Genomic DNA, 26475 nt, shown 5'->3' with positions numbered 1-26475 from the left:
TCCATAAATCTCCAGTGGTTTAATTCATGTCTTGTGAAGCAATCCAATTGGTTTTGGGTTAGAACAGACCAAAGTGAACTTCCTTTTTCACTATAAACCTTGACATTAGCAGTCTTTTTGGGATCACGATTTCAAGATCAATGACACTTCCTTGTCCTCTACACCTGCCTCAAGCACTAGGAAGTGTAATCAAGCTTGAAATCATGATCGTGCCTAAAGGCTTCAATGGCAAGATGTACAGTGAAAAAGGAGTTATATTTTAGTCTGTTCTCACCCAAATCCAACTGGATCACGTCAGAAGACATTGATTAAATCACCGGAGTCGTATGGATTACTTTTATGCTGCCTTTGTGCTTTTTGGAGCTTTACATTTATGGTAACATTCACTTGCACTGTATAGACCTACAAAGCTGAGGTATTCTTCCAAAAATTTTAATTTGTGTTCTGCATAAAAAAAGAAAGTCATACACATCATGAGGGCGAGTAAATTTTTGGGGTGAACCATCCCTTTAATTGTATGAAAAAAGCATGCAATCAAAAACTTCTCCTTTTGTGTTTCATGGAAGAGAGAATGTCATGTTTGGTGCGATATAAGGGCGTGTGAATGATAACATCATTTTCATTTTTGGGTCAAATATGTCTTTAAAAAAGCATTACAGCATGTAACAAAAAATACATTCTTGGGCACAGAATATTGACCTTGAATTGCAATGAGATTTTACACAAGTGAGTGCAAGCATCAGATGAGATGAAAGACAGACAATTTGATACATAATTTGACTGGTAATACATTTATTATATACATATAAAAAAAAAAACACACTGGGCTAATCTTAGTGTATACAAATGTTGGAAGACAACATGCCTTGATTTGAGTTACCCAAAAGCCATTTCTAAAGCATAAAAACTCAGTTTAAAGCAGTTTATTAGAGTCGTAATCTCTTTATGTCCTCGCTGCGGAAATCTACCCTGAGTGCCAAGACCTGTCGAACCTCCGCAGGGGTCAGACGCCAAGTCAAAGGCCCAGAGTTGGGCCCCCAATAATCCAGGATCTCTGATACCTAAAGGAGGAACAACATCAATAAATTCAAAAACAAACAAACATTCAAATGATCTTTGACACTGTCCTTATCATTTTAAATATATGACAATTTCAACTGTCTTTCAGATATTTCATTCAAAACATACCCTCTCTAGGTTGAGAATAGTTGCCATCTGTGTAAGTCGGGCAAATTTATCCCTGATGGTCCATGAGGTGACAGAGGAGAGGTATGCAACCAAAGAGCGCAGCTCCTTATCAAATTGCAATCCACCAAGCTAAAACCAAGAATGGACAAAACAGTCTGTGACTTTAAATGCGAGTTGTCATTTTTGCAGACCCAAACAGAACTTCTGTTTGTTTGAGCAACTTAACTGGGCTGGCTATTACAAAACTGGCACAACTAATGCCATGAGTTTGGGGCTGGAGGAGGTCCTCGAGCAATGGAGGATGGGTGTGTTTGAAACCAGTCATTATTTTTGCAATTCTTGCAAGTTGCTACTTGCTTTCAAACAAATTCCACTCTTCTTCCATTGGACAAGCTAATGTTGCTGTGATGGATTTGACGTGCACTTTGACAAACAGATGTTTTGATAGAGCCTACAAATATCTCACTTATTGACTCTGTAAATTAAGCTAGGATGCGTTAAAGAGGTTTAACAAAGAAAAAAATTAGACACACATCCGATTTAAACGAAGTATGGTGTTGCTGTGTTAGAATAGGGGAGGGGGGAGTCATCTCACCCTGCTGAAGGTACATTTCAAGACAGTCTTTTCCATCTCCATGGCAATAAGGCTAGTCATCAGGCTAGTCAGAGTATCGTAGATGACTGGTGACAGACACACCTACAGAGAGAAATATTTACAATGTATTTGTATGTGTGTATTGTAGATTAAACTTCAAATACCTTGAAATCAGCCATGAGCTGCTCCAATTCGACAATGAGTTGTTGAACCCAAGGATCATTGGCCTCATACTCACTGAACTCCTCCTAAAAACAAAATCAGTAATGCACATAGCATTATCAAACTTCAGCAATGTCATCAGTCTTTCCTCAATTTTCCTCTTCATTCATTTGTTTCTATCATCATCATAAATCAATTACACTTTGTTTTTCCTAAACTGCAAAGGCTCAACACCAAGTAGTTAGCAATGCAATGTCAAACCTCTTCAATATTGTGAGAGACTGACAGAAAGCTGCTGATCCAGGGTTTTACTTGTGGCCTGATGGCTGTGTTATTAAGATCCTGTAGGCCCTCCTGTACAAACATGCCCACAAAACTGTTCAGAAAAACAGCACAAATATTCCCAAGAGAAAATATATTATTACACATTTCAACTGATTCTCACTGACCTGGAGGAGGTCCTTGAACTTGCTGGAAGTATTCACCAAATCAGATAGGCAGCTGTCTATCTTAGCCTTTGCATGTTCGGAGCCTGCTCCCTGGCTAAACAACTTAGCACAATCACTCTGAGATAAAGAAGAGGAGAAGGACATGGTCAATTGTCAACATAAGATAGATAGAGGTGGGAGGTTCAAACTAAGGTATAACAAAAAAGCCAATTATTAGTCTGTGCCTTTCATAAAGTACAGTACTGTGCAAAAGTCTTCGGTACATAAGATATTTCACAAAAAATTGTCTTAAAGATGGTTATTTGTACCCTCAGCTTTAGTGTGTGAATAGGAAATATACATTTTGGACTTCCAAACATTCCTTCAGCAAATAAAATAGATAAGAACAAAGAGCCCTGCATTAGATAGAATGGCCACCACAGACCCCCCCCACTGAAACAGTGAGTCATTCTGGGATTACATGAAGAGACAGAAGCCTAAATATATAGAAGAACTGTTGCAAACATCCTATCTGCCAACAACCAAAATAAACTGTACTTAGGAGAATTGGTGCTGTAGTGAAGGCAAAGGTGGTCACACCAAATATTGATGTAGCTTTATGTTTACTGGACTTTGAATGATGTTCATTTTTAAATGAAAACAATTTATGGCATTATTTTTTGAAGACATCCACACTTTGCACATTTTTCACAAGTGCCAACATTTACATTTATGCATTTGGCTGACGCTTTTATCCAAAGCGACTTACAGTGCATTTATTACACGGACAATTCCCCCGGAGCAACCTGGACTTAAGTGACTTGCTCAAGGACACAATGGTGGTGGCTGTGGGGATCGAACCAGCAACCTTCTGATTACCAGTTATGTGCTTTAGCCCACTACGCCACTACTCCTAAAGTGCCTAAAACCTTTGCACTGTACTGCATATTATAATGCACTCACATGATTACAAAAACTCAAGCTAGTAAAAAATTATGTACATAATCCTGTTGTACAGGTGAATTCAAGAAAGCATATGGAGTGTTTCTTTATATTCAATTAACAGCACACCACACAATGTTGGGAAAGTGCTTCCCTAACTCCCTTAGAATGGACAACTGCTACGCTTGTACAATAAATACTAATAATAAATAAATATTTCAGCCAACTGCACAAACACGAATATGTCTTATGTAATATTGTTATGGAGACTATTTCAGTCACCTACAAGACAGAGCATGTAATAAAAAGTCATATTTGATGGTGTAGAGAGTTGCGGAATACTCACCTCCAGATTCTTTTTCAAAGTGCTGATATTCTCACTGCAGACTTCCACATTATTGAGAGCCACCTGAGAATATAGAGAGAACTGAGAACTATAACAGAGTGAGAATGTGACAAAACTAGCTACAAGGGATAAAAAGGGTGTTGCATTTTATAATGGGACCAGGTGGTTCAACAGTGTGTGTGTATGTTACAAACCAAGTAGGCACTCTTTGCTTGCTCCTGGCTCTCTATGCCGAGAGTTTGGGTGAGGTTTGTTATCTTCCCATGTTGCAAGCTGCTCTGCATCATACTGACAGCACTGCTGACTCCACGCTGCAGGTCCTGCAGTGCACTGACTGGATAACCAGCTCGCAGCTTACACACTAACACCTCTCTTTACACAAGGAATGAAATATTAAAAATGCAATTTCAAAGGATTTGGGGTTTGGTTGAGCAAATAATTAGCTGTTTGCGTTTCAATAAATTCTTTGTTGCTGTTAATAGGTCTTGATTTGCATTCTTTTTAACAACAACTAATATAATTCTTTCAGTATGCCCAGTTTGATAAAAAACTAACATGCTAATTCATATACTAAATCATATACTAATTCAAATTACAAATTTGTCTGTGTGTGTACCGGAAGTCTGTCTCCAGGACGCTGGTTGCATGATTGATCATAGCACACACACAGTCAGAGCTACTGCTGGTGAGGGCTCGGCTGATGCATTTCTTCACAATGTAAAACACATCATCCACCATGCTGGAGCTCAGCTGACCGACGTCAGCGGAGTCCATGGAAACTGCCTGAAAGATCACAGCATTTGAAAATCAGTACATTTTGATAAACAAGTTTTGCTGCAGTAAGAACTAATTGTAAAACAAAAACAAATAATATAGAAACAATAGATAAATGTAAAAGGAGGTACAGACAAAAAAAGATCACAAAAAGGTACATATGACTGACAAAAGCTCTGCCATCTCTGACTTAAGTATAATGTACATCTACACCATAACAGCACAAAGTCACAACCTAAATGCATTTCACCTTGTTGACAGATTCTCTCATGTAATACTCCTCCATTGGAATATAAAAGCCAATTAGCTCCTGCATTGTGCGACTCAGTTGGCAATCCTTTAGTAACCGCTCTAAACTCTGTTGATGCTCTGTAAAACAAACGTTAACCACGTAAGCATTTTTTTTTTTTTCAAACAATAATACCAAGTTTTCATTTGCCTAAATATTCAACATGAAATCTGCAGACTTGCACATCTAGTATTTCATAGGAGTTACATTCATTACTTAACACATTTTTTATTAGGACAACTAGGGCTGTCACTATCGGTCATTTTGGTAATTAAGAAATCTAATGATTATTCTGACAATTAATCGAGTAATCTGAAAAATTATTTAACTTCGATTGCATAAAGTTGTTGAGGTGGTCACGTTTGGCTAAAATGTGTTCATTAGCCTACATTTTGATGCACCCAAGATTGAATAACAACAACAAAACAATTGTGAAAACAAGATCTAAAGCCAAAAGACTATCTATAAAATAAAAAGTTATATAATTCAAGCTGACAGAGATTGGCTACTCCAGGTTTGCCCTTTTTTTTTTTTTTTTTTTCCAAATGCAAGATCTTTTTCTTTTCCCATATTTCAAATATGGGAAAACATGCCATGAAAATAAAATATTTGATCTTTTCAGAAGCAATGTCTGCTTACCAATCTTGTTTATGGAGGATGAATTACACTGTCAGGCCAAATTAATATTTAATGAAACAAAGACACAAACACAAATACACACACAGAAGCTGCGTGTGGCTCTCTCTCTCCCAATCTGCCACAACCGGCTGCCTTTATCCCTCTCCTTTTTATTGGGGGCTGGGCATGCATAGTCCTCCTCATTACAATGGGATAACCTGGTCATTCAGTACATTCAGGTAGTCAGCTGGCTTCATTTTATTGCTGAGCCTAGAACTGACAACTGAAGCAATCCCAGATCATAACACTTGGATGACAGGTGCATCTCTTCATGCACTTTCCTTCTTACTCTTTGGAATAGGGTAAATCTGAACTCATCAGACCACATTACTTTTTTCCATTGCTAAAAACCAATAACAAGCCAATATTTATGCTCTCTAGCAAACTGAATTGTTTTTTCCGATTAGCTTCACTAACAAGTAGCTTTCTTGTGGCCACGCAGCCATTTAGGATAACAGCTGTTTAACTGTTTCCAATCCTGTAAGTTCTCGTAGCATTGTGCATGTGGAAATGCTCTTACTTTCACTATTAAACATAGCCGTGAGTTCTACTCTCGACCAAACGTTTTAGTGATCTCCGATCACGATCATTCAAGATTCTTTCAGACCACATTTCTTCTGCAAAGCTGACGGTTCACCACTATCCTTCCAGGTTTTAATAATGTGTTGGACAGTTCATAACCCAATTCCAGTGATTTCAGCAATCTTCTTAGTTGTTTTCATTTTCTTGATGCAGGCCAATAATTTACCCCTTCTGAAACACAGTAACATCTTTTCCATGACTACGGGAAACGTATTCCAACATGGTTGTTTAAAGGGGACCTATAATGCAAAATTCACTTTTACATGGTGTTTAAACATAAATGTGTGTTAGCAGTGTGTGTACACAACCACCCTATAATGATAAAAATCCAATACCTATTAATAATAAGCAGTGTCTCAGTACAAGCCGTTCGCAGATTCTAATAGGTGCCCTTTAAGAAATAAGAAGCTACACACTGCATCAGTTAGGGTTAATTAATTGTTGCCAGCTGAAACATATTAAGCACTGCAATAATGATCCAATCATAGGCTCTAAAGTATCTGCTGATTTAAATCCAAATGGCGACTTATTATTTTGGGCCAGGCAGTGTATACTCATGGCAGTGTATGTTCATGGTATATTCATAAGTTTATGGAGGTAAAAAGACATTATATTTGTTTGTTGATGTTTTAACTATCACTTTGCATGCAACACAAAATACAGTATTAACAGTAATCACATAATTGAGAGATACGCGTTTCCATGTGTTCCATAACACGTGGCGGTAAGCCAGTTTTATATTGTGTCTGCGGGATGTAAGACACACGCAGCTGTGTGGCTTTAACGGCTCAGGTTGATATTTGACTGACAGCATACAGAGCTGCTGCTTTATTCAGTAAATAACGTTCTCTGGGATCCCATATTGAGTTTTATCTAAGATTATGGCCATAAACTATTCATCAGCAATATGGCATTGCGAACATTTACAAACTTAATCATCATGAAATCTAATTTACATGAGGAGGAGATCGCATTTGCATTTAAATGATAATTTATGTACACAGAACTGAACACAAATTAAAATCTGCAGAAAATAACCTTTTCAGATTCTCTGAATTCAGTCAGATTTACAGAGCAGAAAGTGTTTTGTGCATCCGTCACTGCTTGTGTAACTTTTGTGTAGATAAATAGGTTTAGAGGGTATTACATTGTGTTTCTGCGTGTCCCACGCGAAAACAAATGGCTCACGGCATAATGCATGCAGATGAGCTTATTGCATACGTCCAGCAGGTCTGTGGAAACTGGATGTCATCTTTTTTAGTTCTGTTACATTTCTGTAGTGATGTTATGGTTTTTCAGGTCCTGCATTGTTTTTAAAATCTAAAGTGAATTGCTGTCACAGCTGACACCTCTTGTAGTTATGTGTTTGGACCCTCATCCGTGAACAGCATCACTTCCATATTATTTTTGATTTGTCGATCCTGCAATTTTGCAAAATGTATTTCTTAAGGAACTGACTTCTGCACACACTACCAGAAAACCAGGTAGTTGTTACCTTGTATTACTGCTTCATCTGCCATTGCGTCTGCAACCTCAAAGTCAGCCACGATCCGCCGCCTCAGGAATCGAAAGTACAGCTCTGCTCTTGAGTTCATTAATGTAACCTCACATAACACAGGATCCAGGTCTCTAGTTAAACACATCAAATGACAAATATAAGAACACACAATTCAAGAAATATCCATGTTATATGAATATAATATGGATCCTACCTGGGTTCAATCTTTTCTGTTGGCATGCCCCTCATCATGCTGCTCTGGACAACCTGAAACTATAGCAAAATAATTAATTTACTGCACAGAAAAAAACACATGTAAAAGCTTCCTTAATTAATGTATTTTATGTACAGAAATGCACTCGTAAAGCATGTAGACAAAAATACACACACCTTATTGTGGTAATCTCTCTGTTTGATGAATTTGTCTACAATTTTCTGTGCCTGTGTGTCACACTCTTTTTGAAGGTGTGACAGGAGTGTGTGCAACCTGCCTGGCCCGTAGTATGTTTCCACTATGGGCTGATGAGTTTCAACAATCCGTGCAATACCTGATGCATACAGATAATATTTAGTTGATCTTTATTGATCTCTTTAGCATTATGAATGTTGCTAAATAGTGATGCACCTAGAGATCTGTTTGTTCTAACCTTCAAGCAATAGTGTGAGGGTGTCTGCAAATACGACTGGTGCTCTGCGGTCGCCAAGATCAGAGCCAAGAGCCAGGAATAAGTTTTCCTCTGCCTTACTTGCCAACTGAACAGGAAGTGAGCAAAAGTCAGTCATCTTATCACTAGAGCCCCAAAAGCCAAACCAATGCATTATTAACAAATTCCACCAGCAATACACATACGCTCTCACCTGACCGCAAAGATATTGAGCAAAGCATGCAAGTCCCTGTTCATGAAGTCCCAGTAAAGGAAGGATTTTGAAAAAGCGCTCCACTTGAGGCAAGTCACCTGTAGCAACCGCCTCCTCCAATCGCTTAGTAACCAGTGCCTTCAGACTGTGTTCCGCTTCCTGAAGCAATGCAAGGCTGGCTTCAACTGCACTGCCTGCACAATGTAAAATATACAAATAAAGTTAGATAACATTACAACTTGTGTATATCAGTTTGAACACTACAATGCAAGAAAATATATGTGAACCCTTTGGAAATACCTGCATTTAAGTATAAATATGTCTTAAAAATGTATAAATGTGACTTTGATTTTGATCTAAGTTACAATAATGAACAAAGACAATCTGTTTTAACTAATAACACATACATTACTTTATTGTTCTTGTACATATTGAATACATCATTCAAACATTCACAATGTAGATTGGAAAAAGTATAAGGCTAATGACATCTACAAAAGTTAATTAGAGTCAGGAGTTGGCAAACCTGGAATCCAATTAATTAGATGACATTTTTATGGATAAGAGCTACTTTGACAAACATATTTAGTTTGCTATTCACAAGAAGCATCTGCTGATGTGGACCATCTCTGAAGAAAAGCTGGAAATGGTTGCAAATGATCTCAAAGGGCTTAGATATTCCTCTGTCCACAGTTAGAGAAATTGTCTATATGGGTTGATTTTGTACTGTGACTACTCTCCCCAGAAGTGACCGTCCAGCCAAGTGGATGCAAAAGACACATCATACAATGCTCAATGAGGTAAAAAAGAACCCTATGTGTGACAGCTAAAGACTTGAAGGAATCATTAGAACTGGTTAACATCTCTTTCACGAGTCTACTATACAGAAAACATTAAACAGGCCTGGTGTCCATGGCAGGACACCATGAAGGAAGTCGCTGTTTTCCAACTAAAACACTGCCTGAAGTATGCCAAAGACAACATTAACACTCCAACATGAAAACATCATTGGAACGGTGAAATACAGTGGAGGGAGCATCATGATTAGCACCTAAACATCTAAGTAGATACTTGTACACTGGTTCCAAGAACACCCAAACTCACCCTCTCCGCCTTGCATACTGAGCTCAATCACTGATTGGTCAAGAGAAAGATAGCGATGAATGTGGGCGGCAGCCTGCTCATAGTCCTGTTTACTCAGGGCTGTCTGAACTCCATCTGTGCAGAACTTCAGGTCAAGAATGTCATCTGCTCGCTGGATGGCTTGGTACAGCCTTTTCTGAAACACAACCACATGAACAAGGTTTAAAGCTAGACTGGTAGCTGTCATTCGCAGGCTGTACATCTGGTAGACTGAAAGTGAGTATGTATGTTGACTACCTTGGTGAGGTCTAGCTGTCTGACTTTGCTGCTGACGTTTTCTGCAAGGCTGCAGGTGAAGTTGATCATGCCAGAGAGCTGCACAGCATCCCCCTCGATCAGCTGCAAGTTGGGTCTGAGGAACACAAATACATTCACAGAAATACAGGACAGGAAGCCTGTCAACCTCGGGAGTGTAAAACAAACACACACACACACGCACGCACGCACGCACGCACGCACGCACGCACGCACGCACGCACGCTCGCTCGCTCGCTCGCTCACTCACCCACCCCATCCTTTGCAGGGCAAGCATTTTTGTTTCTATATTGCTTTGTTGTCCCATCAGGGTGTCCAAATCCACCTGCACTTCCGCCTGTTGGAGGTGAATTAATAAATCAATTGTGCTAAATAATAACGCACACTGACTCATTTTAATGGTGTGTATAAACAATAAACTAGCTGACAGTCTATCTAAACTTTATGTTTGTATACTGCCTGTGCTGTACTGCCAGGGGCTGACTAACAGCGTATCCACAGATAAATAGTCACCTCTTCGGCACATAGCTGCGAGTACACTCGCTCCAGATCCTCTAGCTCTGTCAGCCCCTCTATAGTTTCAGACCGCACGGCGGAGAGAGCCGCCGAGGTACCAACTTCATCAATGACAGTCCCACAGCCACACAAACTGCGTCACTTCCGCACAAGCTCGGAACACCATCGGGCTGGGGAAAGTAAATAGTTGAAACAACTCTCGCGAGACCTTCCCAGCCTGAAGGTTTCCTTCATTCGCCTTCTTTTTACTACATAGATTCTACTTTTTCCTTCTGATATTTTGTAAAAAATAAAAGACAAATATTTTATCCGATTTTTTTGTTTGTATAAATACATACATAAGACAAATGATATATAGTTTATTCTCAAATAACACAAAGACGAATTTTTCCATCAATATCAACCTTCCATTTTATTAGCGCAGACTTGCGGGCAGTGCCGTCATTGACTGGTGGGATGAGAGGGACATGTCCCTACCACTTTTTGCCTTTGCCAATTTTGTCCCCACCATGTTTTGAAATACACATTCATCAAGTTTCTAATGCAGCAGAAACATCTTCAGTTCTTAAGCAGGAGTTTCCATTTTGTTTGTGTGTTTTATAATAAGTGTCGATCCAGTAGCCTACTGGAGTTTGTCAGATTGAGTGCTTGTTGAGCTGAGTTATAGTGGATGATGATGTTCTCTCGAAAATGTGGACACGTGCACTTCTCGCTCTGCTGTTGTGCAGCTTGCACACCTTTCCAGTTAAATAGCAAAGCAAAATGCAGACAGATGTATTGTGTCCTTGCCATAGGCAGAGCATGTGTAAGCTTCCCTTGGACATGTGGCACAGGCATATGGCTGCTAGGATCACCATGATGACTGCCTTACTGTTGTCATGGAGTGTCGATGTGCACGTAAATGTATAAACTCTTTCAACCTTACGAAAACCTGAAATAAATTAATGAAAGAATAGTATACAATAAGAATAGTGAAGTATTAGATCTTTAAATCTGAAAAATAAAAAAAATATAGCTGAAGGAGCGATGATGGGCCCAAGCACCATGGGTCCACTTCCACCTGGTGGCATTTGGAAAACAATGCAAGCTGATGAACACATGCATTTGGCATTTGACATTATTCTAAACAATTTGGAAGAAATTTGGGCAAATATAAGAGGTTTATTTTAAAGTCTGTTGTGAGAGCCACACTTCCTGCTGCCAGGTGGTGGCACTATGACCATGTCCCAATATAGTCAAATCCATGTTATTAGCCCCTGAGGCTAAACAGTCATCTAAATTTTTATCTAAATCAAACATTGTACACAGAAGATAAAAGATTTCCCATTTTTCTCCATTAATTTAATGTTTCGCCGTGGCAACACTGTTTGATATTTCAAAAATCTGTTCACAATTTAGTGTCTTCAATGTCTTGGCATACTTTTATCTAAATGTGGTGACAGTCTCATTAATCCCCTAGGAGGAGTGTGTAAAAGTTCAGAGACTGCAATATTCAAAAGAATCCAAAATGGCCGACTTCCTGTTGGGTAGCGCTAATAACTATAATTTTGAAAGTTGTCCGGCTTGATGAGAACTACATATGTACCAATTTGGGTGACTGTAGGTGAAAATGGGGGTGCTAAAGAGGCACACACATACACTCACCTAAAGGATTATTAGGAACACCATACTAATACTGTGTTTGACCCCCTTTCGCCTTCAAAACTGCCTTAATTCTACGTGGCATTGATTCAACAAGGTGATGAAAGCATTCTTTAGAAATGTTGGCCCATATTGATAGGATAGCATCTTGCAGTTGATGGAGATTTGTGGGATGCACATCCAGGGCACGAAGCTCCCGTTCACCACATCCCAAAGATGCTCTATTGGGTTGAGATCTGGTGACTGTGGGGGCCATTTTAGTACAGTGAACTCATTGTCATGTTCAAGAAACCAATTTGAAATGATTCGAGCTTTGTGACATGGTGCATTATCCTGCTGGAAGTAGCCATCAGAGGATGGGTACATGGTGGCCATAAAGGGATGGACATGGTCAGAAACAATGCTCAGGTAGGCCGTGGCATTTAAACGATGCCCAATTGGCACTAAGGGGCCTAAAGTGTGCCAAGGAAACATCCCCCACACCATTACACCACCACCACCAGCCTGCACAGTGGTAACAAGGCATGATGGATCCATGTTCTCATTCTGTTTACGCCAAATTCTGACTCTACCATCTGAATGTCTCAACAGAAATCGAGACACATCAGACCAGGCAACATTTTTCCAGTCTTCAACTGTCCAATTTTGGTGAGCTCTTGCAAATTGTAGCCTCTTTTTCCTATTTGTAGTGGAGATGAGTGGTACCCGGTGAGGTCTTCTGCTGTTGTAGCCCATCCACCTCAAGGGTGTGCGTGTTGTGGCTTCACAAATGCTTTGCTGCATACCTCAGTTGTAACGAGTGGTTATTTCAGGCAAAGTTGCTCTTCAATCAGCTTGAATCAGTCGGCCCATTCTCCTCTGACCTCTAGCATCAACAAGGCATTTTCGCCCACAGGACTGCCGCATACTGGATGTTTTTCCCTTTTTACACCATTCTTTGTAAACCCTAGAAATGGTTGTGCGTGAAAATCCTAGTAACTGTGCAGATTGTGAAATACTCAGACCGGCCCGTCTGGCACCAACAACCATGCCACGCTCAAAATTGCTTAAATCACCTTTCTTTCCCATTCTGATATTCAGTTTGGAGTTCAGGAGATTGTCTTGACCAGGACCACACCCCTAAATGCATTGAAGCAACTGCCATGTGATTGGTTGATTAGATAATTGCATTAATGAGAAATTGAACAGGTGTTCCTAATAATCCTTTAGGTGAGTGTACATAGATACACACAAACACATACATAGTGCAATTCTACTACAAATCTGTTATCTGTTATGTACAGTGCAAAATACAAATCTGTTACGTACAGAGCAAATTGTTTTTTCTCTGAGGAATGAAATGGCAGAAGAGAAGAGGTAGATGTGTTGTATATATATATATATATAAAAAGACTAAATTGTGTATTGCACATAATTAGTCTTTTTTATATTTATCCAACACATCTATCTCTTCTCTTCTACCATTTCTGCCATACTACCTGCTGCCAGTTGGTGGTGCTATGACCATGACCAATAATAGCTGCATCAATGTGATCAGCTCCCATTACCAAACATAGAGCTGAATTTTCATGAAAATCACACAATGCACACAGAAGATATAAAGCACTTCCTGTTTCCCATTTTTCACCGTAAATGTATTGCTTCGCCATGGTGACACTGTTCAAAATATACAAAATTTGCTTTTTTTTAACATTTGTATATTAATACAACAATACAATTCTGATTGCCACTTGGGATGACACTGCTCGTAATTGCTCGTAATTGCTGGTATATGATACGTTTCATGTCTTCAAAATAGTATGAACATTTATTTACATTTATATAGATTTACTTTATTTCATGACATGTATTTATTTACTTAACATTTCAACATTACTTAATGCCACTTAAGTAAAGAAAGAAAGGGTTAATATGTCAGAATGTCAAAATATATGTTCAAAATTACCATGTTAAACTTCCCGTACTTTATTATTAATAACCTTACCAAAAAAGGCTCCATGGCGGTGCCATGGAGAAAATATGGTAGGCTATACTTTTCTATACATTCCTTGGTGGTAAATTATTATTGTATTTATGTACCAGAATACCATGGTACTACTATCATATTATGCCCCCAAAAAAGATAATATCATAATTTTGGTAATTTTTTTCCTATGCAACTATTTATTGAGAGAAAGAGTGACAGGTGCAGTAAAGGAGAACATGAGAGAGTGGGGTTGATAGTAATGGCTTTATATAAGAGGACCATAATCCTTACTTATTCTCCTCTCCCTTTAGATTTACGCAATGACATAATCCAAGCCTGTCATCTGTTTGGATGTGTGTGTTTGTGTGGGTGAGAGATAGAGAACCAGTATTTTAAGCCATATAGAGACATTATCATGGGAAGTTTATTCTTCTCCTCTGTTATGATGTACAGTGTAGCTGGAAATTATCTTTAATCAATTGTTTTAATAATCAGATTTTTTAACCACCCTCATCCATTAGATTCAACAGTGGAGTCCAAAGTTGCAGCTTTTTTCTGGAACAGAAATGTGGATGGGACACCTCAAGGAGGTTTGGATGATTTGTGCATAACTGTGTGATAAAGAGTACAAATATTCAGTTGCTCTGGTGTGTGTGTGGTCTTCACTTGACAAATTTGGCTGTTCAACGGAATGTATCTGCTGTTTCTTTCATTCTGCCTCAGTGAGTAAATGTCTTATCTTCAAGCATGTGTGTCTTTGTAAGTGTTTGCATGTCGTTTTGTGTAATGCCACAGTTTGTCTCATTATATTTTATGTCCTGTTACCACAAGGTGAGGACATTGGTTTGAACTACTGCTGTCAGGGGCAAAAATTTCATCAAAATGTTGGGGGGGACAATAAACATAACAATACTCAAGAGCAATTTTTGAAGGTTTTTTTTGTTGTTGCCCCGTTTGCATTTGTATCATTTTATTTCTTAAACAATTATTTTAAGAATATATCATTATATTATTGATCCTGATCCCCCGACCTCCCTGCGATTTCCGCCTGTGACTACTGTGTTTGCAAAAATGTCCAAAATCATTAAACAGATTTAATATTTCTCTGATACTAATGGAAAACAGATTATTGCACCTAAGTAGTCTGACACATGTGAAATGTTAGAAAGACAAGTGAACAACTATTTGCAGACATCACACAGACCTTATTTTTATTGGAAAACAATAGGATATGTTTACTAATAGGGCTATAAACTTTATGCAACATAGAGAGTATTACATAATTGCATCTAAAAAGTATATGAATTTAAAGTTTTATTAAAGTTTGGGAGTTTCCAGGTTATGTCCCTGAATGCATACTGAATTTATGTTCAATAATATTTATACTTTCTCTATTGCAGTATCATATACAAACCAAGTGGTTAGAGGAGAGAAATGTGAAAAATGGAGGAGAATTGTGTTTTCATGAGTTGCTGTGCAGCGAGATTAAAATGTGGTTTTGCCTCTGGCTCTAATCCTCAGATTAATTCATGTAACGTCCAACAACATGTAACAGTATAGAGAAACAGACACACATAAACAACTCAACACCTGTTGCAATGTTGCTGAAAGGCTTTTGGGGTCTATTGTGTATCGAGTCTCCTGCAGCATCTGAGATACACAGCCATTCTGAACTGAAAGCAATTAAGTGAAACATTGACAGAGCTAAACTGGACTTTTCTGCAAAGAAGGGATAAAAAAACATATTGACATATGCTGTCATATTAATTCCCTCGAATTCCAGTAGACTTACCATTTACATTCATATAGCAGGACATTTTATCCAAAGCAACTTTGAGAAAAGAGAATAATACTCGCAGAACCAAATAATCCAAAGGACAAGACAAAATACAAGTAATGCTACCTTACTAAATGTTAACTTGCCAGTTATCTGTCAACATAGGCCAAACTTTGCAGCCCTGGCATATTCATGTCATTAGAATGGATGTTTTTTTCTTTTCAAATGAACTTTTTCTACTTCCTTCTCAGGTCTCTGTTCCACTGTAGTGAGTGCAGCAGTAACACCTCCATGTAGTGTCGTATACCGGGGCTTTGCCGAATGTCTGGTTACTCTGGGTGACAATGTGAGCTCCAAGACTGATAACACACAAGACGTCAACTCCATTTGCAAGTGAGACACTCTTTCTCTCTCTCTCTCACTCACACACACACACCTCTGCCAAATTCAAATATATATTATTTTATCTCATTACATATTGTGCTTTTCACACCTGCAGGTCATGGGATGCCTTCCAGGTGTGTGTGAGTGATGTGTTGTCAGGTTGCCGTGGTGATGCAGCAGAGATATGGGAATCTTTGAGGGCGGAGTCCCGGAAATCATCATTTGCTGGGAATCTCTATGACATGTGTGCAGGACGTACTGAAGCTGTCACTGCAGCTATCACTCCTCAAGGTCTTCCCAATACTGATCAAACCAACCAGGAAACCCTCAAAGGACTTGCTCATTCTGTCAGCCACTCAGTCAGCATAGAGCTGCTCCTGACATGCATCTCTCTTCTCCTGCTACTTCGGAGGTAGAACATCCCTTTTATATAGCAGGACTGATGCCATTGGCCAATGACAGCATTACAAGCAAATATCAGCATAGACTCTTTGTGCAGCTGGTATGTTTCATGTTATGCTATTTTAGCTGATTTAAGGTGTAAGCTTTTGTGTAAGAGATTATGAATGTGTTTGTTAGTTTTAAAACCATGCCAATATTTTTGCTTTTTTTCTATAAAATTCAGTAATGTTGCAAGGGTAGTATAACAAAGGGGTTTCTCAACTTATATGGTTTGTTGCAACTGACCACTCTACTCAAATCAAATAATTTTGTACACAAAAGATCATAAAACAGGACAAATACTGTATGCCATTTAAAGGAATAGTTCAGCCCAAACTGAAAATTCTCTCATCATTTACTCACATCATCCCAGATGTGTATGACTTTCTTCTGTTGAACACAAATGAATATTTGAGCTCTGTAGGTCCTGACAATGCAAGTAAATAGTGGCCAGAACGTTGAAGCTCCAAAAAGGACATAAAGGCAGCTTAAAAGTAATCCATAAGACTCCAGTGGTTAAAGACATACCTTCAAAAGCAATATGATAGGTATCGGTGAGAAACAGATAAATATTTAAATCCATTCTTACTATAAATTCTCCTCCCTGCCCAGTAGGTAGCGATATGCATGAGGAATGCAAACTTCCAAAAACAAAAGATGAAGAATGTTAAAGTGAACGTGGAGATTTATTGTTAAAAAAATTACCTAAATATTGAGCTGTTTCTCACCCACACCTATCATATCACTTCTGAATATATGGATTTAAACACTGGAGTTGTATGGATTCTTTTATGTTGCCTTTATGTGCTTTTTGGAGCTTCAAATTTTGGTCACCGTTCACTTGAATTGTATGGATCTAATAATCTGTTTGTATTCTGCAGAAGAAAGAAAGTCATACACATCTGGTATGGCATGAGGGTGAGTAAACGATAGAAGAATGATCATTTTTGGGTGAACTATTGCTTTAAGAATTCTGTTTTTAACCTAGAGAGTGTGTGAGTGTGCAACCTTGAAGCCTAGAGTTTGTTTTTGATGTGTGGAATATTTAACAAAATAAGTGTATACAATACATTTATAATATCTACAATAAAATACAAAGCAAAATATTTATTTTCCATTTTATGAAATTATTAATATGATTTTGCTATTTCAAGGTACACCGCTAACAGTTTAGGTCAGCTCCAAAACAAAGTATACATCCTATTAAATATCAAACAAACATTCAATTTAAACAGTCAAGTGTTAGGGGGCCTCCAGTAACAGGCAGAAATTGAATCACAATACTGTACATTTCTGCACTGTAAAAACTATAAAGATTCAATCTAGTTCCTCGATCAGAACAGTCTTTTTGTTTTTTGCTGTCTTTTGGAAAACATCTCCTGTTTCTGTTTCCATGGCATTTCTCTGACAGGTGAAGACAGCATTCTGCTGCTTAACAGATGTTCTCTTAGTGGAGACTCTAAAAAGCAGCTGAGATTGGTCAGGGGTAACTTCCTCTGTCTGAGGCCAGTGATACAAACTTGCAACTGCTTCTGTGTCATCATCACCAGAGATGACCTCAATCTTTGGACGGACCATACTCTGAAAAATGTTCCATTAAAAATCTTATAAAAACAGTAGTTAAAATATCTATCTATCTACCCATCCATCTTATGCCAAACTTTTGACATGATGAATAAATATTAAATTGTTCTGTTTGCTTTTAACATTGTAATCTTATGTTTATTTGTAAATATGCTCTCTTACCTGTGGAGTTGTTTGGAACATCAAGCTATTTTCTACATCCTCCAGGTCTGGAAGGTCCTATGAGAGGCAATTTGTATTTGTGCAATTTGTCTGGTGTTTTTACTATACAAAACTCTATAGCATATAATTAATCACTATACATATAATTAAATTCTATAAAAAAATTCTGTATAAGTTAAACCTACAATTTAGTGGTGTTATATGTCTTGTGAGGTAAATTTAATAATGGAAGTAATTACATAAATAGTGTAGAAGTAAACATTTATGTTATAATGATGTAAGCACTCACATCAGTAGTTAATGATGGTACATTTGACAGGGTGATAGCCTCTATTTCATCATCAGTGATCAGTTCAGTGACAAAAGCACCCGGACCAGTTATTGAAACAGAACCACTAGACTGTGATGATTTTGTGTGAGAACAGCTTGTTTTGTGATTCCTCTCTTGTTCTGAATAAAGAGTTGGAATCCTCTCCTCTTTGGTCTTAAATTCACATGTTGCAGACTTGCCAGTCTGGTCCTGGTCAAATGATTGTTGGAGAGCCTGTTCTGAAGCTGACATGGAAGTCTGTTTCTCTGGTTTTGACTGGCCAGAATAATTTTGATCAACTGTGGGCTGAGTAAACTGCTCCTCATCAAATGCTGATTGTAAAATGTGGTCTGTCTCTGACGCTGATAAATCATTTTGTTCTTGCAAAGAATTTGATGTGTCACTCTCTGCAGGTGCAATTTCTGGCAGAGGTGGAGATTTCAAAATTTCCTCTTGAGGGCTCGGATCATCAGTAGCAGTATTTTGAGGCTCTATGATTCCTGAGGGTAAACCATAATCTTTTAATAGCTGTGAATGTCAGCAAGAAGGAGAGAGAGAATATAATTATACAAGTGAAAGCAACATGTGCTTGCCTTTCTCCAGGAGCTCTCGAGTTTGCCACCTTTTCAGAGCATTCTCTTTGATCGCAGTCATTGCATCCAAACTTTCCTGAATCTTTCGTCTCTCTCTAGATTGCCACAATTCCCTCTCTTTTTGCTCACCTTCCAAGCCACCTGTTGCCCATGCTTCTGCACATGCTCTGTGAACAATATACGCTTGGACTGAAATCAGAGTCTAATGCAAATCTTTAATAAAAAATAATAGATTCAAAAGGCAGCCTCTAGATGGACTAGAAAAAAACTAGTTTCATCCAGCCTATTAGTCTGCAAACTGACAATGCTAGTTTTGCTCCAAGCAGATAAAGCCTCAGCATAAAAATAACAGAGGCAAATTAGCACAGAAATCCTGCGCAGATCACCTGTCCTTTGGGAACACAGGCCGGTCATCCAGATAGGTCAGCTGCTTTAGACGCACAATCAGAGTTTTCCTGTAGTTTGGGATTTTTTTGATGATCTCATTACCCATTAAATTTAGCACCCGCTGACAAAATCAAACATAAATGAATTATACTCTGGGCATTTCAGTACACATCTAAAAGCAAGCATAACAGATCATACTGTATGTCTGAGAGCAAGAGATACTGGGTCTCATTCACTGATAAATGCATTTCTGTGGCAGGAAAAGTTCTCATGCTAAATTTCTACTGGATTCACAATATCTGCATAAGCAAATCCATTTGTTCCTACCTTCATTCTAATGTTAATGAATCCAGAGAATTTTAAAAGAAGAGATGTTTTTTGGAGTCTGTGATTTTTGTGTATATGTGGCATGAGTTGGTCCTAAGCGTAATCACAAATTTATAATAAATTTAAGTGCAAACGTATTAAAGAAACATGATGCCTGCATGGAAACACAATCGCACACAGGTTTAACAAACAAGAATGTGCGTATGCCCGGTTAGTGAATGAGACCCTCTTGTTGTACCAAGTCAGGCATCTTCGCTAGAATGCTGATGAGTGCTGGATCTCTGATGTGGTTGTGAGACAGGTCAAGAACACAGATGGAGGAACAGCGTGACAGCTCCTCCATGTCACAAACTTTCTCCAGTGTGTTATGTGAGATCTGCAATGTGGACAGCTCACTCAAGCATGCTTAAAAAAGAGCAGAGGTTTGAAGAAAACAAGTTACTCAGATGTTTAAAACACCCCAAAATGTGTTTGCAATACTTACAAAACTTACAAATGTTCTCAATGACCTTGATATAATTGTGGGAGACATTGAGTGTGCAAAGCTTGCTGAGTGGCTCCAGGTTTTCCAGTGTATTAATGAGGTTCTGATGGAGGAACAGGCAGCGGAGCTCTGTCAGATGCTCCAGATTCTCAATCTTCCGAATACCATTACACTCCAGCCACAGGCAGCGCAGGCCAGTATATTCCTCCAAACCCTCAATACAAGAAAAACCTACAATCCAGAATAACTTGTATAACTTTGTATAAAGAGTCAAAAAGAAAATAACAAGAACACAAAGTTGCAACGTTAAATGGATAGTTCACCCCAAAATGAAAATGATCTCATCATTTACTCACCCTAATGTCGTCCTAGATGTGTATGACTTTCTTTCTTCTGCTGAACACAAACAAAGATTTTTAGAAGTCCTTTAGGTCCATTCAATGCAAGTGAATGGGTACCAAAATTGTGAAGGTCCAAAACGCACATAAAGGCTGCATAAGAGTAATCAATAAGACACCAGTGGTTAAATCCAGATCAGATCAATATTAAAGTTCTTTTTCTTCTTTCTTTTTTTAAAATAAGTTCTCCTCCCTGCCCAGTAGGGGGCATTATGCATGATGCAAATCGCCAAAAACAAAAGAATGTGAAAGTGGAGAATTACAATTAAAAATTATTTAAATATTGAACTGTTTTGCACCAACACCTTTAGAAGGCATATATTAAAAACCGGAGTCATATGGATTACTTTGATGCTGCTTTATGTGATTTTTGGAACTTAAGAATTTTGGTACCCATTTGTTTGCATTGTGAGGATCTACAGAGCTGAAATATTCTTCTAAAAATCTTTGTGTTCAGCAGAAGTAAATCATACACATTTGGTATGGCATGAGGGTAAGTAAATTATGAGAGAATTTTCATTTTTGGCTGATCTATTCCTTTAATATTGACTCTTCCGTAAATGAAATGTCAAACCTTTATAGTGAAGATAAATTGTGTCATTTAACCGTGGCGTCAGGTACAGTTTGTTTTTCTTGCAAAGGTCCCTTAAATACTCCTTGGTCATTCTTAAATGATACAAGAAAAACATTCAGTTTAAAATGTTCTCAGGTGTGCCATTAATCTTTCTCAGTGACAAACTGATTATTTGCCCAAATTAATCTCACATATTGGTAGGCCTATAACATGAATGTGTAGCTCATCACCTGGGACCTGAACACATTTTCCCACTCTCTTCCGCGTTGGTTTCCTTTATATCTACTGTAGTTGCACTCGGAGGTTCTTGACCTTGGAGAGAGAGCTTATATTAGTATTATAATTTTGAGCTTGCAAAAGTAACATGAGACAACATACCAAGTAGCATTTCCGTATTCAGAAATGATTAGAGTTTTTAGAGATTAGAGTTTGTTTTGATGAGCCTGTCTACCTGGAGTGAAAGACACAACTCCTCCACTTGCATCTTTTTCTGCAAATTCAGCTTCTGCTCCGTCCTCCGCGTTCACTGTTGTAGGTAGGTGAATTTTCGTCTGCATTTTACAAATATAATTTCTTGGAAAACTAATTATTATCGATATTGAAGAGAGATCAGAATGCGCACACCGTCGGACCGACTGTAGTCTATGTTAGTCTACTAGCTTGAAACAGTGCGTTAAGTTTGTCTTGTTGCCATAGAGACCGAGCGCGACGCCCACGATGCGCGCGCGCGTCCCAGTAGTGGCAGTTGGGTCTTTCGTTGTCAAGGAACAAGTTGTCAAATAAATGTTATTCAAACATTAAAACAGAACAAAATGTTTTTTTTACTGTATAGTGTCAGACCTACCATTTCAAGTTGCTCAAAGATGGGTGTATATTGTAGCTACTGTGGCAGAAAATGACCAAAGATATGGGTACAATAAAAAAATAGAATAAAGGTATAGTTCACCAACATTTTTTAATTCTCTCATCATTTACTCACCCTCATGTCATCTCAGATGTGAATGACTTTCTTTCTTCTGCAGAACACAAATTAAGAATTTGTAGAATATTTCAGCTCTGTAGGTCCGTACAATGCAAGTGAATGGTGACCAAACTCTTTAAGCATAACACCGTGTCCTAACTACACGCGACGCGACGCCGCGACACGTGATAAAAGGTATCTTTTCCATGTTAATCAGAGTTTTTGTCCTAACCAGACGCGACGGCGACACGCGAAGTTTCTAATTTAGAAACGGTTCCTATTTCTGCGACGTCGCGGCTGACAGATCCGCCCACACAGAGATCTCATTGGATGGAAGTTCTGCGTGTCATGAATATTTAATCATCAAACATGACCACGAGGAGCTGATTGTCGAAGTTCAAAGGCATTCAATTCTCTACGATAAATCCCACAAATTCCACAAAGACATCAGGAAAAAGGATTCCGTCTGGAGAAGTATAGCTGAAGCATTGAATACACATGGTAAGTTAAGTTTAGACTTTCATCTACAGCGAATGAATGAATGAATTTTTCACTGTGATTTTTGATTGACGTGTGGCATCTCACAGTCGCGTCGCGTCTAGTGTGTACAGACACACTTGCTGTCGCTGGAATTTTATCGCGTCGCGTGTAGTTAGGACACGGTGTAAGGCATCATAAAAGTCATTAAATCCATTGCTGCTTCCAATACCGTTTACTGTCACAGTTTGTATTGAATTTGATTAAGGACACACTTATCTGCCAGCAAAACAGTATGTTGTTTTAGGTGTACATGCGAGTATTATAAATAGATTTTGGACATACTTAATTCTGGGATGGGGCATCTTCTCGTGACCCGAATATATGATGTAATAACAACAACCACAAAACTATCTGCTTTGTTTTTTTGTTTTTGGATTTTCTCCCCTTTTTTCCCTAATTTTGGCATGCCCAATTCCCAATGCTCTCTAAGTCCTTGTGGTGGCTTAGTGGCTCACCTTAATCCGGGTGACGGAGAACGAATCACAGTTGCCTTCACATCTGAGACAGTCAATCCTCGCATCTTATCACATGGCTTGTTGAGCGTATTACTACGGAGACGTAGCGCATATGGCATCCACACACAACCCACCACGCACCCCACTGAGTGCGAGAAACACATTATGGTGACCACAAAGAGTTTAACCCAACGTGACTCGACCCACCCTAGCAACCGGGCCAATTGGTTGCTTAGAAGCCTGACTGAAGTCATTTCGCACGCCCTGGATTCAAACTTGTGACTCCAGGTGTCGTCATTAAGTGTCCAGTTGATCCGGACTTCAAAATCTGACCAGAAAAAAGTAGGTCATCTGTGTATTTCTCACTTACTGCTTCATGAATACTGTGGATTCGGACATATTGCTCCATTGTCATACTGTTTTTGGCAGAGAAAGCGAGAAGGGAAATTCATAGTAAAAAAGGACATAAATGTTGTGCTTCTCAACCACCAGGGGCGGGGCAAGGAATGTTTCACAGGGGTGGCTGGGCAGGGGCCAGTGATCAGGCTGTGGTGGCACAGAAATCTTTGGGCAGCGTTTTCGTATTATGGAAAGAGGAGGTATGTGGATACGGAGAGTTGTGGCAACCATGGTATGCGCACATGTTAAGTCTCCAGTATGTTGCAGTTGTACAGAGATGGTTCCACCTCTAAAAAACTAAATTGTGCCCAAGAGAGCAATTCCGAGTGTGGTGGACAATGGGGTGTCCAGGCTTCGGTCCATGGTGGCCACGGCCACACCTGGCCTACCCCTAGTTTTGCCCCCACCTCTCATATCGCTTCTGAAGACCTGGATTTAACCACTGGAGTAATATTGATAACTTTTATGCTGACTGTATGTGCTTTATGTGTTTAAAATGTTGTTACCCATTCACTTGCATTGTATGAACAATCAATGTGTTCTACACAAGTAAGAAAGTCATACACATCTGTGATGTAAATGATGAGAGAATTTTCATTTTTGGGTGAACTATTCCTTTAATAGTTCAGTGACGCTAATGATAATAATACAATTATCAATTACAAAAACCTCAAGAAGCCTTTTGTAGTGGGAAAAAGAAGACAGACAACCTTATTTACAGATGTGAATCAAAATGATCATTTATCAAAATACCCATAGTATTATGTGTCCAGAATAAGTTTTTACTCCTTGGTTAAAGGCAAAGTCTTTCTAGCAAGTCAGCATTTCACAATTTCAACTGAAAACACAAAAACATTTGTTCCAGGAATGTCAAGTTTAATTCATCCATTACCCATGGAAAGTGGCTTACATTTATTTGAAATCTCCTATTGGTTGAGGTTCCAGTTGAACCAATTTCTTGTGGCTTGATCTGGAGGGTACACGATAAAAGTAGCCACCACAGCTTCACTGGATTCATACTACAAGAGTTCTGCATTTTGTCATACAATGACCATACAATGATCATATTTGTCTAATATTTCCTGAAATTCGATTATGCTCACTGGAATTGACAGAAATGCTGTTGGATTTCAAAATTGAGTAATGGTGAGTAGCAGTGGTGGCTGGTGATAATATTTTTTTTTGGGGGTGCTTTTTGTGGGCAAAAATAAATACAAAGCAGTACCAAAAAGCATGTTGACTACTTGAACATAAATTTTGCTCGCCTTTCTTTCTGACCAGCAAATTTCTCAATGACTCTCTGATTAAAGTCAGTCATCTCAGTAACAAGTCTCTTTTCCATGGAGAACAATGCCATTGCATTCAGCCTCTCCTGGGTCATGGTGTTTTTGAAAAATGTTTTTATTCTTTTCAAGGTTGAGAAGCACCTCTCAGCTTCAGCTGTGGTCATGGGTGTGGTAATGAGAACTTTTAGGAGAGTCACAGTTTAGGAAAAGACTTCTTCAAGATTATTCTCCATAAACAGCTGGAATTGGTCCACAGCACCACGGCAGGCTTTAAATTCTTCCTTGCTGTAGATGAGACTGAGCTCTGTCTTCAGCTTGCTTCCACTGAGCATCGGGTACGCTTTCATGGTGCTGCTCAATGCATCTTCAGGAAAGGTATCCTAGTACTCATCAAACCTGTCCCCCTGCAACAAGGTGGCACAGACAAGGTGGTCTGTGAAGGAGAAACGCTCCCTAGTGTGTCCCAGGATCACAGACCTATAGAGATAATTAAATATATATATATATATATATATATATATATATATGTAAATGTAAGGTAGTAACCTGGAGTAGGCCACTAATTGTCACAGTTGCAATGACTTTCAAAATAAAAATAGAGCCATTTGAGTTTTTGTCCCATACAAGACAGTAGTTTTTGGTGGCTTCATATTTCATTTGATCATTTATTTTTATGTTGCCAATTTATTATTTTTGGGATGCTGTTGTATAATATTAAAATTATGATTTTTGTAAGGATTATACCAAACAGAAAATGTTTTCTTGAGTCTGTAGAATATGATATGTAGGCAGGACATCTCTGCAGCACAACAATAATGTAAAATGGTATTGTAACACTGTTGAAGGATGGGCAAGGAGGAGGCGAGAACCGGCTTGACGATATAAATCATAGTTTAATGGAAAACTTAAAAGACAACACAAACACACATGACGGACATGTCCGTAATTCTCTCTCTCTCGAACAATCGTCACCGGCCGCCTTTATCCCTCGCGCGCCTCATCAGGCTGATTGGGGACCGGTAGCTGATATTCCGACCGGCCCGCCCCCTCGCTCCACACTCCTCCCGGCGTTATCTCAGGCCGGGTGCCACCGGCATGACGTACACCCCCTATCCCTGGGGCGGGGTGTATCTTACGTCCGCGTGGTCATCCCGCCTTCCTCGCCCTGGGAGGAGACAGGAGGGAAGACAACAACAACAACAAAAAAAAACAAAATAGGCGAGGAAAAGGCCAACACGGTGCGACAGGGAGAGAGAGGAGAGAGAGAAAAGCTCACTCACCGGTTCTCTGATGTACCGTCGCGTGGTCCTCGAACACTCCTCCACACTCAGGCGGACGACAGCCGCTCCAACACCGGGCGAACCGAGTGAAACCGCCGACCCCAGCGGGTAGAACGCGCCTCCGCTTTTCTGGCGGCAAATGGGGACACTCCTCCGCCCCTGGCAGCGGCTCTACCGCTCGGGCGGTCGGAGAGTTTCTTCCCTCCTCCCCTCGCGGACGGCGGTCTTCCCTCGACCCCTCCGCGTCTCTGGGGACGGCAGGGCACTCCTCC

At 39.2% G+C, this 26475-nt stretch overlaps 3 protein-coding genes across 3 annotated transcripts; 1 reads left to right on the top strand and 2 right to left on the bottom strand.

Moving 5' to 3' along the window:
• Nucleotides 1-17: 17 nt before the first annotated feature.
• On the bottom strand, nt 18-10307 carry LOC127656665 (conserved oligomeric Golgi complex subunit 4). The gene is made up of 19 exons (XM_052145088.1): nt 10252-10307; nt 9989-10075; nt 9721-9835; nt 9445-9619; nt 8341-8534; nt 8130-8235; nt 7873-8030; nt 7697-7755; nt 7480-7613; nt 4686-4804; nt 4278-4444; nt 3856-4033; nt 3662-3724; nt 2395-2511; nt 2207-2299; nt 1948-2031; nt 1784-1885; nt 1189-1317; nt 18-1061 (listed from the first exon to the last, which is right to left on the bottom strand). The coding sequence occupies exons 3-19, from the start codon at nt 9787-9789 to the stop codon at nt 927-929; spliced, it is 2082 nt and encodes a 693-aa protein (XP_052001048.1). The 5' UTR covers nt 9790-9835; nt 9989-10075; nt 10252-10307; the 3' UTR covers nt 18-926.
• A 3893-nt stretch (nt 10308-14200) lies between these two features.
• On the top strand, nt 14201-16440 carry LOC127656704 (neuritin-like protein). Its single transcript, XM_052145157.1, has 3 exons — nt 14201-14583; nt 15890-16031; nt 16138-16440. Exons 1-3 carry the CDS (start codon nt 14553-14555, stop codon nt 16436-16438), a joined length of 474 nt encoding a protein of 157 aa, XP_052001117.1. The 5' UTR covers nt 14201-14552; the 3' UTR covers nt 16439-16440.
• Nucleotides 16441-17768: 1328 nt separating this feature from the next.
• On the bottom strand, nt 17769-21917 carry dnaaf1 (dynein axonemal assembly factor 1). Its single transcript, XM_052145101.1, has 10 exons — nt 21734-21917; nt 21513-21594; nt 21283-21374; nt 20320-20541; nt 20065-20231; nt 19499-19620; nt 19113-19279; nt 18499-19019; nt 18210-18266; nt 17769-18044 (listed from the first exon to the last, which is right to left on the bottom strand). The coding sequence occupies exons 1-10, from the start codon at nt 21837-21839 to the stop codon at nt 17781-17783; spliced, it is 1800 nt and encodes a 599-aa protein (XP_052001061.1). The 5' UTR covers nt 21840-21917; the 3' UTR covers nt 17769-17780.
• Between the last annotated feature and the right edge of the window lie 4558 nt (nt 21918-26475).

This window comes from Xyrauchen texanus, chromosome 2 (assembly GCF_025860055.1).
Source record: "Xyrauchen texanus isolate HMW12.3.18 chromosome 2, RBS_HiC_50CHRs, whole genome shotgun sequence".
Classification (NCBI taxonomy): domain Eukaryota; kingdom Metazoa; phylum Chordata; class Actinopteri; order Cypriniformes; family Catostomidae; genus Xyrauchen; species Xyrauchen texanus.
This window is presented reverse-complemented; position numbering and strand designations above follow the sequence as displayed.